The sequence below is a fragment of the Chrysemys picta genome, chromosome 2 (genome assembly GCF_011386835.1).
Source record: "Chrysemys picta bellii isolate R12L10 chromosome 2, ASM1138683v2, whole genome shotgun sequence".
Lineage (NCBI taxonomy): Eukaryota > Metazoa > Chordata > Testudines > Emydidae > Chrysemys > Chrysemys picta.
The window spans coordinates 151,334,856-151,348,208 of record NC_088792.1 but is presented as its reverse complement, the minus strand read 5'-3'; the positions used below and the strand labels follow the sequence as shown (position 1 = coordinate 151,348,208).

At 47.2% G+C, this 13,353-nt stretch overlaps 2 protein-coding genes across 7 annotated transcripts in view; one reads left to right on the top strand and one right to left on the bottom strand.

The window, feature by feature from the left end:
• Positions 1-13,353, top strand: part of LOC101942087 (tetraspanin-15-like) — a 232,371-nt gene that overhangs the window by 158,755 nt on the left and 60,263 nt on the right. For 2 of the 6 annotated variants that reach the window (XM_065584408.1, XM_065584404.1), the window contains exons 6-8: positions 1,046-1,099; positions 3,089-3,211; positions 11,664-11,780. In XM_065584408.1, the coding sequence (XP_065440480.1) occupies positions 1,046-1,099; positions 3,089-3,211; positions 11,664-11,780 (294 nt within the window). The remainder of the gene's footprint in view (positions 1-1,045; positions 1,100-3,088; positions 3,212-11,663; positions 11,781-13,353) is intronic. The other 4 variants (XM_065584406.1, XM_065584410.1, XM_065584409.1 and 1 more) reach the window with 3 other exon arrangements.
• On the bottom strand, positions 9,014-11,358 carry LOC135981539 (uncharacterized). The gene is made up of 2 exons (XM_065584411.1): positions 10,611-11,358; positions 9,014-9,528 (listed from the first exon to the last, which is right to left on the bottom strand). Exons 1-2 carry the CDS (start codon positions 11,149-11,151, stop codon positions 9,014-9,016), a joined length of 1,056 nt encoding a protein of 351 aa, XP_065440483.1. The 5' UTR covers positions 11,152-11,358.

Sequence of the window (13,353 nt, the reverse complement as noted above, 5' to 3'; positions counted from 1 at the left end):
CAAGTTTGTTTTGTTGTCCAGCAGCTTTTACTGGTTGCCAAAATCATCTCATTGCTAAAATTATTATGCTTTCAATGTGGCCATTTGTATGGACACAACGCACCTTTTGAAATATACGCCTAGCCTCAGTTTATTGCCTTGAAATAAAGCTTCTGTTTGATCCACAAAATAAGTGAACATGCATTATAGGCCTGATCCTGAGGCGTGGTGAGTTCCTTCTTGTCAGCAGGCCTTCTGCTAACTTCCCTGACAATTCTCAGGCGTCTCTGCCTTTCTGGGTTTTATCAAGAATCAACATGACCAAAAAACAGAAAGTCTGCTCTCTGACAGTACTGGGATGGAAATGGTGGGCCACTCACAGGAAACCTGCTCCTTTGTAATTCCCAAGTCAGTTTCTAAACCTCTCGTGGAAAAGTCCCATGGACCATAGAGAATGAGCGTTTGTGTTCTAATGTTATAAAGTTCTCCAATGATGGTATAGGCCCTGATTCCTGAAGCACTTAGATCTCTCCAAGGGGAGAGATGTTATTGAAGGTGGTGTAATAGGCCATTTAACTAGGAATAATGGAATGAAATTAAACAAAGAGAAAATAAAGAACATTTTCATTTGGGAGTTTATACAGCTTCCAATTAGGAATCGGTAGGAGCCCCTCCCTGAATCATTGCAAACTGGACTCAGCAAAGCACTGGACATCACACTGTAGGTAGCAGCTCTGCATTAGCCAGCGTGAAATTGGCTAAGCTGGCTGGATGGGAAAGACCTCACTGCTGCTGTGGGAAAAAGGCCATGCATATTACTGACTCTCAGGCATCAGTTAGAAAGCTCTGGGAGTATATTGCTTAATCTATAGCTTTTGTGTTGTGTTGGAAAAAGTCCCCAGTGATGTCAAAGTCTGAGGCTTGTTAACTACCTGTCCTGTGTCTGTGATGAAATGTCTGAGACCCAAACTCTAGAGGCGGTGGTAGCAGCTTTTATATATCTCAGGATTTTTTTGCGTTTCCTCAAAACTCTGCTCTAAGCCTGAAACGATGTTTCTGTTAATAGGTCCCTGGAGAAGTCATCAACACTCTGTGTGGATACAAGACCCTTGAAAAAGAGGTAACATACGCCTTTCATTTGCAATGTAGCTCTCTGCTTGCTGGCTCCTCCTTCATGGGCCATCCATTCTAAAGCCATATGCTACTTTGGGAGCTATATGCAGAACTGGATGATTCGGGCACACTGCAAAGCTTTTCCTCTTAAGAGGAGTCTGAGGAAGGAATACTGCTTTGCGAGGTGGTGTTGGGGAGAGTGCAGTATATCTTATTTGTGCTGCAGGGTTATTTGGTCAATGTCCTACTTCATGAGTTGCTGTTCATTTTCCTATTGATTTGTCGTGTGTCTAATCAGTCACTAGGGTGCCTAAAAATGAGAGAGGGGTTTTCTCATCTGCTATAAATCCAATCCTCTGCTCAGGGCCGGCTCCAGGCACCCACTTACCAAGCAGGTGCGTGGGGTGACCACTTCGGAGAGGGACAGCACGTCCAGCTGTTCGGCGGCAATTCGGCGGACGGTCCCTCACTCCTGCTCGGAGCGAAGGACCGCTCGCCGAATTGCCGCCGCAGATCGCGATCGCGGCTTGTTTTGTTTTGTTTGGCTGCTTGGGGCGGCCAAAACCCTGCAGCCGGCCCTGCCTCTGCTGCATCAGAACCAAACAAATTAATAAATGTACCTTCTTTTCTAATAGCTGATGAGCTGAGGAAGGCTTAATTGAGGGTATTTTCTCTGTATTTTTATAACTGAGCTATTTTTGTGATGGGTTTCATTTAAAAAAAAAAAAAAAAAAAACTTCTATCAGAGAATAGCAGTCCGCTTTCCAGCAGCCTGAGCAATGGACAGAAATTCCTCGTGGTGTCAGTTTTTGGGGCAGTGACTGTCTTGCTGTAATGTCTGTACAGCACCTAGCATAGTGGGATCCATGACTGGGGCTAATAGTCATTACCACAAGACAGATAAATAGCTGATTTTTTTTTTTTAAGCACCTTTCATTCCTAAGGACATAATGTCTCCACTAAAATGCAGGGCATCCATCTCTGGAGAGGGGCATGCAGCAGTCACTTGGTTCCCCACACAATCACTGTAATTTATTATTCTTGTTATATGCTTAATATTCGGGTCACTCTCAGCAACTCCAGGAAGATCAGGACCTCATTGTGCCAGCTGCTGTCCAGACAAAGAGAAAGACCTGGTCCCTGCCTCAGCCACGGGAGGAGCATAACATTTGTTAACAATGCTGCCAGAGCACGACCCCCACTCTTATTATAAGCATGATCAGATTTTTAAGGTCTGCACAGAGAGGAGAAGGCCTTGGGACTTTTAAAGTCTCGTCTATAATGGGTAATTGAATGGAGCGCAACTTATCAAATTCAGAAAGGCCAAGGGCCAAATTTGAACCTTTACCTCTAGCAACTTTCAAGTCTGATTATTAGACCACTGAGCCATCCTTGCCACATTAGAATGAAATTTGTCATGCGGCACCTTGCCCTGCCACCTAGTTAATTCTATACATAACTATGATTTCTGTTAGTTGGCTAATGGGGAAAGGAAAGATTTCATTACTGTCAAAGGGGAAGACAAACAATGGAAGCTCAAGCTTAAACTGCCGCTATAAATACAAACATATAGGCTGTAAAATGCTCTTTAGTAGCTATGTAATAAAGGGCGTTCACCTTTCCCACCCACACATTATTCATTTGGGAATAATTAAGTTAAAAAGCTGCTTCGCAAATAGAAAAAAAAAATCAGAAAGCCAGAATGCTAAACTCTCCTTTATAAAGGACTGTCTGATGTATCAATTACAACTGGCTTGTCATGCAGATCCTGAGCCCAGAAGCATGATGCCTCCGAAAATAAACATGTCCACTGCAAATAAAAACTTGTGTTTATAGCTTAGAAAGATCATTAAACCTGTCATCTCCCCGTCCCCAGCTGATTCTATGTGACAAACATGATAATTAAAAAGGTGAGGAGGGCACGGTGCAGCCTGTCAAACAACAACAACAAAAAGGGGGTAAAGCAAAGTGTATGAATTGTGCGTTTTCATGACAGGTTGGTTTGTCCTTTGAAAGGCTTTCAATTCCAAATCTGACAGGAACGTTGTCTACGGTCTTAAAAAGGCTTGGAATCACATGGGAAGTGTCCTCACCTGTCATACTCACCTACTTCACTGAGGTAGCATTTCACTGTCATCCTGTTTAATCTCTGCGTATGCATCTTGGAGGAGGATGTCATCTTTGGTTTGTGGGGCTGCTTCTCCTCTCCACGGCTGCCCAGAGATTGCTCTCTCTGTGCAATTGCTTTTCTTTTTGTAGCCAACCCACAATGTGTGTGTGTGGGGGGGGGAGCTGCTCTTACCCCAGATGGTTGACCAATGAGTACTGCTGAGCTCTTCAAGGTGGATAACTTGTTAATCCCACCAACTAAAGCTAGTGTAACACACCGGGGCGTAGGCGATGCAGTCTAGTGGTCGGAGCAGAATTAGAAGTGTGGTCAGAGACAAGCCAATGGTCAGGGCCACAGTCACTTAAGGAGAGTTTATTGGGCCCAGCCAAGCTCATTGAGCTGCTTAATGACCATGCCTGGGGCCAGCTGAGTTCCTGATAGCCTGAAGTTGCCCCACCTATAGGAATCTCTTCTCTTAGAAGTGGCAGATGCTGTTGTGGAGCACATTATTTATATAGTATTGTTATTTATTTGTATTGCAGTAGCACCTGTCCACCCTTCTCAAGGATCAGGGCCCCCTTGTGCTAAAGAACAGAGGGTCCCTGCCCCAAAGAGCTTACAGTCTCTGAGTGCTTTTTTAAGTGCATTAGAGACAATCTGTAAAAACTCCTAATAAAAATAACGATTTGCAGTTTTACAGCACCTTTCCTCCTTCACAACTATTAATTGAAAATGAGGCAGGTTGGTTTTGTGGGTAGATCCCAGGACTGGACGTCGGGAGACCATGGTTCCGTTCTGTATCTGTCCGACTGTGATCTAGGAGCAGCATGCCTCAATTTCCACATCTTGTAAAATGGGCACCATACTTCCCTTCCTCACCGGAGTCTGGTCCATGCATCTCTTCTACCTGATGTGAAATGTTTTGAGATCCTCTGGTGGAAGGTGCCAGAAGTGCAACAATTCATTATTTAGCATTAAGCCTCAGGATACCCCTGTGAGGTAGGTAAATATTCTATACAATTGACAGGTAACAGAGGCAGAGGCAGGCTAAGTCATTTTCCCAAGGTCACACAGGGCCTCTCTGAAAGGTGCTAGCCATCGTCAGCTTCCATTGGAGAGGGCTGAGGGTGCTGAGCAGCCCCACTTCAGAGGTAGGAACAGAACCAAAGAGTTGTTTCCTAGTTATTTGCTCTGACTACTAGACCAACACACACCTATTGTCATTACCCCAAATTCAGAGCTTGACACTCTGGGTGGGTAAACAAAAAGCCTTCAGTCTGTCTGGAATTCAGCAAACAGATCATCTCAAAGGCTTAGAACAGGGGGGGGCCAACCTGGGGCTCCGAAGCCACATGCGGCTCTTCAGAAGTTACTATGCGGCTCCTTGTCTAGGCACCGACTCCAGGGCTGGAGCTACAGGTGCCAACTTTCCAATGTGCCCGGGGGGTGCTCACTGCTCAACCCCTGGCCCTGCCCCCACTCCCTCCTCCCCACCCCCTCCCTTGAGCCTGCAGTGCCCTCGCTCCTCCCCCTCCCCCCCCAGAGCCTCCTGCACGCCACGAAATAGCTAATAAATAAATAAATGGAGATAGGATATCTCCTAGAACTGGAAGGGACCTTACAAGGCCATCGAGTCCAGCCCCCTGCCTTCACTAGCAGGACCAAGTACTGATTTTGTCCCAGATCCCTAAGTGGCCCCCTCAAGGATTGAACTCACAACCCTGGATTTAGCAGGCCAATGCTCAAACCACTGAGCTATCCCTCCTGATCAGGAGGTGCTGATGGGCAGGCACTGGGAGCGGGAGGAGGAAGCTGATGGGGGGCTGCTGACGTATTACTGTGGCTCTTTGGCAATGTACATTGGAAAATTCTGGCTCCTTCTTAGGCTCAGGTTGGCCACCCTGGCTTAGAAACTTGTGCTGCTCTGGGTTTTGTTTCTATGTAAAGGAGAGGGAATTATGAAATCTGAAGGCAAGTCAAGGACCTAACTGATCGAGTGCAAAAGGCAATGGTAGTTTGCTGGAAAACTGTTTGTGTAGGATGGGATTTGGGCATGCAGTAGAGAGGGAGAGATGGTGTTTATATGCCTATTAGCATTTTCTCTAAGTAACAGCAACTAGATTGTTTTCCGACACTGAATTCCTGAGTGATCTGATTTGGGTACTTCAGGGAGCTGGATAGTCTGTTCTCTTATTTCCAGAACAGCCTTGAGGTATACAACCTATGTTTTAGCTCAGGCAGTAGAGGTTCATGCTTCTAGATCCAGGGATCAATGCTTGACCTTTCCAGATATGGTACATTACATGTACATACAGGATTATCTCATTGACTATAACATTAAGGGCCAAATTGCAGGTGTCTCAATATTAAAGCTAGTGCTTTGTGAGCACAGGGTATGCGTGGAGAGGACCATTAGCACTACTTCCAGTGCTGTACGCCCCAAATGGGACGTGACCAGGTGGAAATGGGTACATGGTCAGAGCTCTGCCCATACTACACACCTAACAATGCTGCTAGGAGCACACGCTGCAGTTTGGTTTGGTTTGCTGCTTTTTCTGAGCTCTGTTTTCCCCAGCTCCTGCACAGCATAGGTATGATGCTTCCAGATACCCCCCGGCACAGTGCCCTTTTATCACCTCTAACACAAAGCTCGGGCTGGCATAATTGTAATGTAGCCCTAAATCTGTTTGGTCCATGTCTATAATAAGCATAATGAAAATTTCCAGTTTATAGCAATGTGCAATAGGAATTTTAAGAAGGTGAAATCAACCATCTGCCCCATGACCTCCCTGTTCTGAATGCTTGTAAATTTCAGTGTGTTGATAACAGCAGCAAGACAAAGTTCCCCTAATACAGCTCTTAGCCCTCAAGTGGATTCAGTCTCCCATCTTTTCGAAAACTGCCAATGGGGGTATTAGCTGTGCAATCGTTTTGTCTTGTGAATGCACAGGTGCACTCTAAAGACTGTCATCTTGCTTCATTTAGGCTGCCTATGCTAACGATTTTTGGCCACTATTAACCTGGACTGGATTTAAACCAGTGACTCAGCAGAAGTGCTAGACTCCATCTCACAGACCATGACACATCTTTCTGAGCTGAAGGAGTCTTTCTGGGGCCCGTTCCAAACTGGGATACATCAGATAAATGAGACTAGAATTCACCCTTTTTTGTCTTCTAATTTGTGAATGGTCTCTAAGGCTCTGGATTAGTTTTTTTTTCCTATCCTGAATATTTTGCAGCTAGTTTCCTCTTCAAACCATACATCATCAAAATGCAGCCTCTGTTCTCTCAGTGGGATTAAGAAAAGCAACAGCAGTACCATAAGCCCAATGCAGATACACAAGTTAAACACAGCTGCTGACTCAAATGTGCTCCAATACCTTAGATATCATAGGTCATTTTAATAGGCCTCCATTGTAGGCAGGGGAGGTCAATACCCATAATTTACTGTGATGCATTTTGCTGCTACTGCACTGCACAAATTCTATCAAGGCCAGTGAAATTACAGCCACGTAAGAGCAATCCTTTTTTAGCATTTATGGCTGTCCCTTATTTTGTTACCAGGTTTTAGCAGATAGATGGGCTCATTTAGGAAAGAGAGAAATCTGTGCATGGTGACGCACTTTCAGAGATCTCACAGAAAATACATCTAGTAACCACAGCCGAAAAATGCAGATCAAACTGATCTGGCTGAAGTTGTTATAGTTTTAGGTAGAAAGGCTTTGAATGTTAAATGCACAAAGAAGGTGAAGGTTAGCATGAGGTTTACCCTAATTTCAGTGCATTGTGTAAGAATTGCATCCACTCTTTAAAAAGATGCATTTTTTACATACCTAGTATAAAAAGCTTTGGAAGTGAATATTGCAAAGAAATGAGTTACCTCTCAGGGTATGTCTACACTACGGGATTAATCCGAATGTATATAATTCAAATTTGGAAAACAGGTTGTATAAAGTCGAAATGTATGCGGCCACACTAAGCACATTAATTCGGCGGTGTGCGTCCAAGTACCGGGGCTAGCGTCGATTTCTGCGGCGTTGCACTGTGGGTAGCTATCCCATAGCTATCCCATAGTTCCCGCAGTCTCCCACGCCCATTGGAATTCTGGGTTGAGATCCCAGTGCCTGATGGGACAAAAAACATCGTCGCAGGTGGTTCTGGGTACAGCCCCACCTCCTCCCTCCCTCCCTCCCTGCATGAAAGCAACGGACGGCAGACAACCATTTCGCGCCTTTTTTCCTGGGTGGGTGAACACTGCAGACTCCATACCACGGCAAGCATGGAGCCTGCTCAGCTCAAGACAGCAGTCATGAACATTGTAAACACCTTGCACGTTCTCGTGGAGTTTATGCTGAGCCAGGACCAGAAAAACGAGGCGAGGAGGCAGCGGCGGCGGCAGCGCAGCGACAAGCATGATGAGGGCATGGACATGGACATGGACACGGATACAGAATTCTGTGAAACCGCGGGCCCCGGTGCTTTGGAGATCATGTTGTTAATGGGGCAGGTTCTATCCATGGAACGCCGATTCTGGGCAAGGGAAACAAGCACAGACTGGTGGGACCGCATAGTGTTGCAGGTGTGGGATGATTCCCAGTGGCTGCGGAACTTTCGCATGCGTAAGGGCACTTTCATGGAACTTTGTGACTTGCTGTCCCCTGCCCTGAAACGCCAGAATACCAAGATGAGAGCAGCCCTCACAGTTGAGAAGCGCGTGGCGATAGCCCTGTGGAAGCTTGCAACGCCAGACAGCTACCGGTCAGTCGGGAATCAATTTGGAGTGGGCAAATCTACGGTGGGGGCTGCTGTGATGCAAGTAGCCAAAGCAATCACTCAGGTGCTGCTACGAAAGTTAGTGACTCTGGGAAATGTGCAGGCCATAGTGGATGGCTTTGCTGCAATGGGATTCCCTAACTGTGGTGGGGCGATAGATGGAACCCATATCCCTATCTTGGCACCGGAGCACCAAGCCACCGAGTACATAAACCGCAAGGGGTACTTTTCAATGGTGCTGCAAGCACTTGTGGATCACAAGGGACGTTTCACCAACATCAACGCGGGCTGGGCGGGAAGGGTTCATGACGCTCGCGTCTTCAGGAACACTACTCTGTTTAAAGGGCTGCAGCAAGGGACTTACTTTCCGGACCAGAAAATAACCGTTGGGGATGTTGAAATGCCAATAGTTATTCTTGGGGACCCAGCCTACCCCTTAATGCCATGGCTCATGAAGCCATACACAGGCAGCCTGGACAGGAGTCAGGAGCTGTTTAACTACAGGCTAAGCAAGTGCAGAATGGTGGTAGAATGTGCATTTGGCCGTTTAAAAGGTCGCTGGTGATCATTATTGACTCGCTCTGACCTCAGCCAAAGAAATCTCCCCATTGTTATTTCTGCTTGCTGCGTGCTCCACAATCTCTGTGAAAGTAAGGGGGAGACCTTTATGGCGGGGTGGGAGGCTGAGGCAAATCGCCTAGCTGTTGATTACGCGCAGCCAGACACCAGGGCGATTAGAAGAGCACACCAGGAAGCGCTGTGCATCAGAGAAGCTTTGAAAACCAGTTTCATGACTGGCCAGGCTACAGTGTGAAATATCTGTTTGTTTCTCCTTCATGAAAACCCGCCCCCTTTATTGACTCATTTTCTATAAGGAACCCACCCTCCCCCTTCCCCCCAGCTTTCTTTCAAACCAAATAAAGTCACTATCATTTAAAAATCATTTATTCTTTATTAATAGATTAGAAAAAGAGGGAGGGAACCCGGGTGGAATTTGGGAGGAGGATCGGTGGGAAGGAAAAGGCCACTAAAAAAAGGTTAAAAAAATGACAGCCTTTTGCTTGGGCTGTCTACTGGGGTGGAATGGGAAGGTGTACGGAGCCTCCCCCCCCGCGTTCTTACATCTCTGGGTGAGGAGGATACGGAACATGGGGAGGGGGGAGGGTGGAACAGGGGCTGTAGCGGCAGTCTGTTTTCCTGCAGCCGTTCCTGAAGCTCCACCAGACGCCGAAGCATGTCTGTTTGCTCACGCAGCAGCCCCAGCATTGCATCCTGCCTCCTCTGATCTTCCTGCCACCACCTCTCATCTCGAGCGTCCCTCCTGTCCTCACGTTGGTCCCTCCTGTCCTCACGTTGGTCCCTCCTGTCCTCACATTCACTGGCTTCTTTCCTATACTTTGCAACCGTTTCCTTCCACTCATTCAGATGAGCTCTGTCACTGCGGCTGGATTCCATAATTTCTGAAAACATCTCGTCTCGCGTCTTCTTTTTACGACGCCTTATCTGTGATAGCCTTCGGGATGGAGGAGGGAGGCTTGAGGAATTTGCAGCTGCTGTAGGGAGGGGAAAAAAGAGAGAATTGTTTAAAAAGATACATTTTGCAGAACAATGCTTATACTCTTTCACGGTGACCAACACTATTCACATTACATAGCACATGTGATTTCTGTGCAAGGTCGCATTTTGCCTCTTAATGCTGAGTGCCTGTGGCTTTGCTGCTAGAGATCACAGGTCTGGGCAACAGAATTCGGCTTGCATGCGGCCATGGTAAGCCATTGTCTTACAGCTTCTGCGCCCTCCTTTCCCACATACCACCCATACCAAGCATAGCCTGTAGAGTGCTGCGGTTTTTCTGTTAACATTCAGCAGCAGCAGAAAACAAACTAACCACCCCACCCCCCCCTCCCGCCATGAATTCTCTGGGATGATCGCTGTACCCCTCCCCCCACCGCGTGGCTGGTATCAGGGAAGATCCCTGCAGGAACCAAACTAACCACCCCTCCCCCCGCCGCCGCCCCCCTCCCGCCATAAATTCTCTGGGATGATCACGGTACCCCTCCCCCCACCGCGTGGCTGGTAACAGGGAAGATCCCTGCTAGCCAAAGCGAAAAGCTCAGGGCCAATTTCCCATCTGCGCTTGGCTAACTGCAGGGAAGGATTTATTTTCCGCCACAGGCAAACAGCCCAGTAGGAACGGCCACCTCTGTCCCCTTAATTAAGTTCCCGTATTTCAACCAGGTTACCATGAGTGATATCACTCTCCTGAGGATTACACAACAAGATAAAGAACAGATGTTGCTTGAATGCCAGCAAACACCGGGACCATACGCTGCCAGGCTTTGTCAGGCAATGATACCAGATTACTTGCTGCAAGCATGGCGTGGTCAAGTGTCCTACCATGGAGGACGGAATAAGGATGCACTGCCCAGAAACCTTGTGGCAAGGCTTTTGGAGTACCTCCAGGAGAGCTTCATGGAGATGTCCCTGGAGGATTTCCGCTCCATCCCCAGACACGTTAACAGACTTTTCCAGTAGCTGAACTGACCGTGAATGCATCCCAAGTCCTCAGGGCAAAGTAATCATTAAAAACCGTTTGCTTTTAAAACAAGTTTTATATTTTAAAAGGTAAACTCACCTGAGGTCCCTTCCATGGGGTCAGGGTCTTGGATACTGGCTTGGGAGGGTTGGGAGGGTACTTCAGTCAGGGTGAGAAAAAGATCCTGGCTGTTGGGGAGAACGGAGTGCTGTGTGCTCTCTGCAAGCTCATCCTCCTCCTCCTCCTCTCCCCCATCGGCAGAATCCTCAGGTGTAGCTGATGAGACTATCCCCGACCCGGAATCCACAATCACAGGTGGGGTAGTGGTGGCAGCCCCCCCTAGAATTGCATGCAGCTCGGCATAGAAGCGGCATGTCCGCGGCTCTGACCCGGAGCGACCGTTTGCCTCCTTTGTTTTTTGATAGGCTTGTCTGAGCTCCTTGACTTTCACGCGGCACTGATCTGAGTCCCTATTGTGGCCTCTCTCCATCATGCCCTTGGAGATTTTTTCAAAAGTTTTGGCATTTCGTCTTTTAGAACGAAGTTCTGCAAGCACTGAATCCTCTCCCCATAGAGCGATCAGATCCAGTACCTCCCTCACGGTCCATGCTGGTGCTCTTTTTCGATTATCGGCCTGCATGGTTACCTGTGCTGATGAGCTATCTGTGGTCACCTGTGCTCTCCACACTGGGCAAACAGGAAATGAAATTCAAATGTTCGCGGGGCTTTTCCTGTCTACCTGGCCAGTGCATCCGAGTTTAGATTGCTGTCCAGAGTGGTCACAATGATGCACTGTGGGATAGCTCCCAGAGGCCAATACCATCGAATTGCGGCCACACTATCCCTAATTCGAAATGTTAAAATCGATTTTGGCACTACTCCGCTCGTCAGGGTGGAGTACAGAAATCGATTTAAAGGGCCCTTTATATCGAAATAAATAGCGTCGTTATGTGGACGGTTGCAGGGTAAATTCGAATTAAAGCTGATAAATCCGAATTAAAGTCGTAGTGTAGACCAGGCCTCAGTGTAACATATACCTTGGAATCTAATCACTGGCAACCTGGATCACTTCAAAGGCACAAAGAGCAGTTAGGGTCCCAACTTCCATTGGCTTTCAACATATCTTACTCCCTGGTTTTGTTCTGCTTGCAGCGACTGCAACTGGTTGACGTGATCCATGTGCGAGGCTGTATCCATGCAGTTGGCCTGTGGTTTAAAGACAACTTTGAAGTCACTTTTGGGATAGTTTGTTCCTTGCTGCTTCCACAGGTACGTGAGAACTCTTTGTCGTTCACTATCATCATCCTAAGGGACTTGTCCACTTGCCCTTTTCCAATCATTACTTACAGCGTTATGTGAAAGGGGGGAAATTTACTTTATTTTCACCTCCAGTTTTGTGTAACAGCTGGAAAATGGTCCTCTGCTTCCTCTGAAGAGGACATAGGGAAGGATGGTTGTTACCTGCTGTACTGATCTGCTAAAATTAGATGGGCTTTCACACTTCTTCAGCTACGTGCAATATAATGTATGGGTACATCCTGGGGTGAAAGGACATGGGAAAGCTCTTCTTGTTTTCCTTTCCAAAAATTTAACATCTATACGTATCCTGGTGTTAGCCAACTAAGCATTAAGCACTTTGGAGCTTCTGGATTCTTGCCAGGTAAAATCTGCAAGTAACACATTGAACTGTTTTGTGTTCACTCCTGTAGGAGAATGGACATTGCTGTGTCCTTTATAGACTGTTGGAATGAAATTAGGTACTTTGTCCTTAATGCAGGCCACTGCTTCAGTGAGCTTAGTGAAGTAAGACCACATGAGGGGGGACCACCATCTTCTGGAGCATATCTGTAACCCTGGGCTCCTCTGCTATATTGTCCCAACAAGTATTAACTCTCGGCTTTGATTTTGCAAAACCAGAAGTGGTTTGGATTCAGGTCCCATCTCATGTGAATCCCCACAAAACTGGTTCTGCTTCACCTCCAATTTTTGTTTACAGAGAATTCTTTGAATGTAAACATCAAGATATACATTAACACAAAAGGGGAACTTTCCCTGTTCCATAGGGAGTGCACAGCATTGAAAGATCAATTAGTTCTTAAGCAGAAACCTATTTCTGCAAGACAAGGGTGTTCATAGAAACTGTCGGCCCAATGTCCTCATTTTACTTAGCCGTGAACACACATTGTTGCCAGTAGCAATGCACTTTCTCAGCACCAACGGTTGTTACTGCATCCTGTAGTTCAGAGGAATAAATCACTGTAAATCAGGTACACTATTCTAATCACATTGGTATGTTGCTAGCAGGGGCGGCTCTAGGCACCAGCAAAGCAAGCAGGTGCTTGGGGCAGCCCATTTGCAGGGGCGGCAGCCGGAAGGGATCCAGCCTGGGAGCTGAGAACCAACAGGGGGCCCTGGGAGCTATAGTTCCTTGGTTAGCTCCCTGCCTGTAGAGCCAGCCCTGGAGCAGGGAAATAACTACATTTCCCAGCATTCCCTTAGCTGCTATCAACAGGAAAGGGAGGGGGAGGGAGTATGGTAGCTGAAACCTCATGCTGCATCTTGCTGTGAATGGAGAGCTCACTGCTAGAAGGGGGTGGCACTGTGAACCGGGAACAAGTGTGCCCAAGGAGTAGAAGGCTTTGCCCCAGAGATCCCCTTCAGAAGACATGCCCAACCTGGATTAGGGATACTGGTGTGACCTCACCTTGCAGCCCCCAAAGAAAGAATTGAGTGGACTAAATGGACAGTGTCCCTCTCTGTCTGAAGCCTAGCTAGGGAGGTACGTGGATCCCACTAGAATTTAAAATGAAAAGTAAGGGAGGGGAGGCTCTGCTAGAGGACC

Bases quoted from the DNA above. Each gene is read 5' to 3' on its own strand.
- LOC135981539 (XM_065584411.1), bottom strand. From the start codon at position 11,151: ATGCAGGCCGATAATCGAAAAAGAGCACCAGCATGGACCGTGAGGGAG. The intron at 9,529-10,610 runs GTGAGTTTACCT...CCCTCCCTACAG, and splicing joins CCCCATGGAAGGGACCTCAG to CAGCTGCAAATTCCTCAAGC.